The sequence below is a fragment of the Podarcis vaucheri genome, assembly GCF_965113315.1.
Source record: "Podarcis vaucheri genome assembly, chromosome: 14".
Lineage (NCBI taxonomy): Eukaryota > Metazoa > Chordata > Lepidosauria > Squamata > Lacertidae > Podarcis > Podarcis vaucheri.
Window position 1 is genome coordinate 2,642,338 of NC_138752.1, and position 6,420 is coordinate 2,648,757.

Sequence of the window (6,420 nt, forward strand, 5' to 3'; positions counted from 1 at the left end):
CCCTCTCGCTCTCCAGGCTTCGCACAGATCTCCGTAAGCCGTGGGAGCCCGCGCCAGGCTCCCACGGCTTGCGGAGAGTTGCCTCCATGCTGAAGCCTGGGCACGCTGAGCTCAGCACGACCAGACTTCGCGCAGCTCTCCGCAAGGCGCGGGAGCCCAGCACCGGGCTCCCACGGCTTGCGGAGAGTTGCCTGTTCTGGGGGCTGGGGTCGGGGGAAGCTCGGGCTTCCCCCGCTCCAGCCCCGCGCCTGGGGGGGGAATAATTTTTTTCCCCTTTATTCCCCCCCCCAAAAAAAACCTAGGTGCGCCTTATGGGACGGTGCGTCCTATAGGGCGAAAAATACGGTAGATATGTGTGTTTTCATGTCCTGAATCACTATTACTATTATTATATTTATATGCTGCCCATCTGACTGGACTGCCCCAGCCACTCAGGGTAACTCACAGGGTGACAACAAAATATATAAAACACAATAAAACATCAAACATTTGATCAGCCGTTGTCACCCTGGAGCCCTCCAGATATTTTGGACTACAATACTCATCAGCTCCAATCACTACTGCCAAACTTGCTGGGGCTAATGATTGTTGTAGTTGAAAACATCTGGAGGACACTAGATTGACAAAGGCTACATTAGATCATATGCACAGTTACAAATCATATGGGAAATTTCATTGAAAGCATTCTAATCTATCATTTGATGACATAAAACATCAAATACACTGGACAACTGTGTACAGCTGTATTTCAATAATAAAAAATCAGGTCTCACAGGCTTGGTTCTTTCTGCTGCTGATGTACTCTGGAGAACCAGCTGAAGCCCATAATTGTTGGCCTGGAAATTGAAGAGGTATTAATAACTTTCAGGAATATATAATTTAAATAACAGAAGGTGAAGAATGCTAGAAAATCAGAGACACACTATAATCTAATAATCTGAAATAAGAGATGGAGGATCGCTAATGAATCTGCCACCACATCCAGTGACCAGTTTTTGACCACATGTCATATAACAAACATTCCAATGTATGCTAAAGAAAGATTAAAACCTCATATAGATATATATGAATTTAAATGCAATGGAAATAAAAATTGGAACATAAATAATTATCTGTATGTGGTCACTATATGAATTTTACTGTTTAATTGTTTTTAATGATTTTTAAAAAATACGTTTCTATTTTAGTTGTAAGCTGGCTTGAGTCCCTATTAGGAAAAAAGGTGGGATATACTACTAATAATAATAATACAGTAATAATTACAGGTGAAGGTGATAACATACACTAATGGTCAAAATTATGGAAACCTTTTGGAAAAAGTGTATTTCCAAGGTTTGATGGCTCATAACACCACATATTTTTGGAGTAATACCATAAAATGATATAATCAATGCAAAGATAATTTAATGAAGAATGTAATGCAACAAAGTTTGTTCAATTTTCTGTATTCTATCAAAAGTTATAGCCAAGTAACCAGAAAAAAGGAAGCACAACTTGCTTAGGTTGATATACAGTAGCTTTCCTTCATTTGAATGTAGCCAATGAGCAGGAGTGTTTAGAGAGCCAATCAGGTATCATCTTGTTTTGGCAACGATTCAATCAATGTCACAGTAGGATTCAGCTACTGATGCTATGTATGGAGATGAGAGGAGGACATTTTCAGTTGGTTGATTCTTTTGTGTTCTTTCATTTAGTGAGCTTGTAAAACATAAAAAAATTAAAGAAATGGCACAAAGAGTTGACTGGTCACCCAGAAAGCGATGTGAAATAGTACTATTAAGTAAACAAGGCTACAGTTATGAAGTAATCAGAAGAAAAATTGGTGGAAACTTAACCAAAGGTGGCATTTCTAATTTTTTGAAGAGGTATCAGGAGACTCAGCCACTACAAAATCAGACTGGTAAAGGCAGGAAAAGGTGCACAGCAGCAAGTGATGATAGAAGAAATGAGAGAATCTGCCTACGTGACAGAAGAAAATCATCTGGGTGTATACAAGATGACATGGTGAAGTTGAGTGCAAGGACTGTTCAACACAGACTGCAGGAATATTGTCTAAATGCTAGAATTCCAAGGAAAAGGTCATTGTTATCTCTCAAACAAAGATTCAGAAGATGAAACTGGGCATGTTAACTGGACAGCGGACCAATGGGACAGTGTTATTTGGACTGATGAGACCCAAATCTCCTTGCTTGGTAGTGATGGCATGAAATACGTGAGGAGAAGAATTGGAGAAGATTTACATCCTACTTGCATTACATCTACCGTGAAACACTCAGTTAGCGTTATGATCTGGGGTTGTATGACAGCAAAAGAATGACAGCAGAATTTGCATCATTAATGGGAATGTAAATTCCCGCGTCAGGGACGCGGGTGGCGCTGTGGGCTAAAGCCTCAGCGCCTAGGGCTGCCGATCGAAAGGTCGGCGGTTCGAATCCCCGCGGCGGGGTGCGCTCCCGCTGCTCGGTCCCAGCGCCTGCCAACCTAGCAGTTCGAAAGCACCCCCGGGTGCAAGTAGATAAATAGGTACCGCTTACCAGCGGGAAGGTAAACGGCGTTCCGTGTGCGGCTCTGGCTCGCCAGAGCAGCGTTGTCACGCTGGCTATGTGACCCGGAAGTGTCTCCGGACAGCGCTGGCCCCCGGCCAATAGATGTGAGATGGGCGCACAAACCCCAGAGTCTGGCAAGACTGGCCCGTTCGGGCAGGGGTACCTTTACCTTTACCTTTAAATTCCCAGAAATACATGGCCCAGACCTTAACCCAACTGAAAATCTATGGAGCCAACTAAAGAAACTTGTTAGTCAGAACCAACCCAGCAATAAAACCCAATTAATACAGGCAATAATTCAATCTTGCTTTAACATTATTACAGCTGCAGAACTAAAAAACTTGATTCACTGCATGGGAAGGCATTGTAAGGTCGTAATCAAAGCTAAAGGTTACCAAACTAAATATTAACTGACATGGTAAAATTTTTTGTATATCTCATTTGTTCTATGTGTTTCACGTTTCTTTTTTATGACTGCTGTTGTAATAAATAATCCTTCATAAAAGTTATTGCATTACATTCTTCATTAAATTATCTTTCCATTGATATATACTTTTATGGTATTACTCCAAAAATAAGTGGTGTTATAAGCTATCAAACCTCGGAAATACATTTTTCCCAAAAGGTTTCCACAATTTTGGCCACTAGTGTACACATAAATAACAATAAATACAGATGCATGTGTATTTATTATTACATTCATTTGCATTATTATTATTCTATTTATATCCTGCCTTTTTCCAGCACCTTACTTGTTCTTGCATCCATATAAATAAGGATGAGAAAACGTTATAGGTAGATGAATATTAAATATATGGATTCAAAAGCGTTAAATGCACAGATGCAGGGGGGCCCGTGAGGCGAACGCCCGCCCCCCCCCCCACTGCAGGCGCGGCTCTGCCTCTCCCTTTGTGTCTCCTCAGAGCCGACTCTGGAGAGGGAGGCGCCCCCCTCCCCCCCCGCTTACCGAGACGGCGTGTCCCGGTCGGGCCCCGGCGACGGCCGGCCGGCACTTGCTGGGCACCATGGCAACGGGCTCCTCCTCCTCCCGCGGCGGCGGCGGCGGCGCCCAAACCCCTCCGGGCGACGGACGCCTCCTCCCGCTCCCCTTCGGCCGGAAGCCACCCGGCAGTCGCCATAGCAACCGCAGCGCTTCCGGACAAGGCCCCGCCCTCCCGCCTCCTTTCTCTCGAGGCGACCTTGCCGGGGCGGGGCCTCTCGACTTTCCTGGACTCCAACTCCCATCAGCCCTCAGCACCGGCAGCGCTTGGCTGAGGCTGATGGGACTTGGAGTCCGTCAGCTACCTGGAGGGCTACCCGCCGCCTTTAAAGACGTCGGCCTTCACAGGGACTCTCAGTGGCGCCCCGAGAATCATAGACTCGTAGAGTTGGAGGGGACCCCGAGGGCCATCTAGTCCAACCCCCTGCAATGCTGGAATCCTGAGACGTGCCAGTCTCCCATCTAATTGAAAAGCCTGCTGCACCCTGCTTCGCTTGGAAAATATGCCAGCAGTTTTGTTGTCCGCTGCAAGAGAAAGAGGCCATTAAACTTAATAAATTGTTGTTGTTGGCATCCATCTGTCTCAGGAGATAAAGGAGGAGGGCACTTTCGGCAGTGAAGACAAACTTGGAAGGTTACAGCACCAGCTTTGACTGTAGAGACAGGAGAGACATGCTGCTTTGTTGCCGCTGGGGCAGGTGAAGGTATCCGCTTGTGCCGCTGCAGATGCACCGGGGAATTTCTTCTCTCTACACTCCTCTCAGTGGTCATTCCTCCTGTGGTCACTGCTGTGGATACACAACATGTCTGTCTCCAGGTGCTGCCAGGGATTCCCACATGACAGGGTTAATGCTGCCTGCCCTCTTGTCATGTTGGCCTGAAGCCATCTTCCCTTCCAGAGCGGGTCCTTGAGGATCCTGCCGTCTTCCATTCTGCGGACATGACCAACTCAGCATATATGTCTCTGAGACAGAAGTGCAAGCATGCTGGTAATGTGAGCGTGGAACAGCACATCTTTGTTTGTAGTTCTGTCCTGCCATGTGATGCCCAGAATCTTCCTGATGTAGCGCATGTGGAAGAGGTCGAGGCATTGCTCCTGCGGCCAAATGTCAGGTGCAACCAGCTAAGTCTCAAAGGGAGTGAGGCGACACCTCCTGACCACCCTTTTAGCAACATTCACATGGAAGCTGGAGGTGTGGATTGCATGAGGCACCTGCCTTGCTCCACCCCTATGGCAAGGGCTGGGAAACATGTGGCCCGCCAGATGTTGCTGGATTCCTAGCAGGCCCTGGCCTCCGTGGCCAAGACTCAGGGATGGGGGAGCGGGGCTTCAGCAGCATCTGCAGAAGATGCCATTGCGTTATTTAAGGACATCGGAAGAAGCTGCTGGATTTAGTTGAGATTCCTGCACTGCAGGAGGTTGGACTAGATGACCTTTGGAGTCCCTTCCGGCTCTACAATTCTATTATCCAGTCCAGCATCCTCTTCTCCCAGTAGCTGACCAGATGCCTGTGGGAAACAACAAGGAGGAACTGCTTCCCCTCCTGTAGTTTCCAGCAAGGAGTACTCAGAAGCATGGCTTCCTTCAGTTTTGGAGGCAGAGCACAGCCATCGCTGCTACCAAGCATGGACAGACCTCTCCTCCATGAATTGGTCCAGGCCTTTCCAAGGTGGTGACCATCACTGCCTTTTCTGGGAGGTAGTTCCATAGTTTAAATGTGCACTACATGAAAAAGTACTATCTTTTAGCAGTCCTGAATCTTTCAACATTCAACTTAATTGAAAGTCCACAAGTTGTAGGTAAAGGTAAAGGACCCCTGGACAGTTAAGTCTAGTCAAATTTGACCATGGGGTACAGCGCTCATCTCTGGTGTTCGTCTGCTGACAGCTTTCCAAGTCATCAAAACCATCAAGCCTCTTGAGCTTGATGATCCTAAGGTCAGCAATTCAAATCCACACAATGGGGTGAGCTCCTGTGGCTTTGTCCCAACTCCTGCCAGCCTAGCAGTTCAAAAGCATACCATCGCGAGTAGATAAGTAGGTACCGAAGTTGTAGCACTATGGGAGGCAGAAAAACTTTTCTCCATCCCTATTCTACCTGCCAGGCATAATTTTATAAACTTCTATTATGTCACCTCTTTCTTGTCTTTTCTCTGAACAAAAATGTCCCACTTGATCATTTTCACTGCCCTTTTCTGAACCAAGTTTGCCAGCTCTACAATATCCAAATGTAACCGTACAATCAACTTGTGTAATAGCATTACATCAGCAGTTGCATTTTCTGTTCCTTTCCTGTGATAACATGGAATTTGCCTTTCTCACAGCTGCTGCACACCAGGTCAACATCCTCAGATGTCTACTATGACCCTAAGGGCTCATTCCTGTCAGTTGCTGTCAGTTCAGATCCTATGAAGTTGAGGGGCTTTGCCCCAATATGTTATCACTTGACACCGGTTTAGATTGAATCACATCACCATTTTACTGCCTTTTCACTCCGTTTGGATAGATCATTTTGGAGTTCTTCACAATATCTTTTTGTTTCAACCTGAACATTTTAGTATTGAACCTTGGCCACCTCACTGCTCACCCCAACGCTCTCTCCATTCCAATATCTGACAAACTATTCCTGCTTCTAGCTTCTTAACCAATTCCTGATCCGCAAGAGGACCTCTCCTCTTATTCCATGATTACGGCTAATCTTACTCATCAGTGAAAGTTTATTGAAAGTCCAAGCACACTATGTCAGCCAGATCACAGCTGTCTGTATGCTGGTTGATGCCCTCAGACACCTGGACTAGGTTCCTGAGACCAGGTGGGGTTTGGAGGGGGGCTGAATTGTGGGGACCTGACCATCTGCCTGCCCCTAGAGCCACC

At 46.3% G+C, this 6,420-nt stretch overlaps 1 protein-coding gene across 8 annotated transcripts in view; it reads right to left on the reverse strand.

Annotated features, from left to right (window-relative positions):
* LRRC49 (leucine rich repeat containing 49) overlaps positions 1-3,711 on the reverse strand; it is a 56,548-nt gene extending 52,837 nt beyond the window's left edge. For 4 of the 8 annotated variants that reach the window (XM_082198053.1, XM_082198052.1, XM_082198048.1 and 1 more), the window contains exons 1-2: positions 3,514-3,661; positions 774-836 (exon numbers count right to left, since the gene is read on the reverse strand). In XM_082198053.1, coding sequence (XP_082054179.1) covers positions 774-836; positions 3,514-3,573 — 123 coding nt within the window. In that variant the 5' untranslated portion in view covers positions 3,574-3,661. Of the gene's footprint in view, positions 1-773; positions 837-3,513 lie in introns of all 8 variants that reach the window. The other 4 variants (XM_082198049.1, XM_082198050.1, XM_082198054.1 and 1 more) reach the window with 3 other exon arrangements.
* Positions 3,712-6,420: the final 2,709 nt, after the last annotated feature.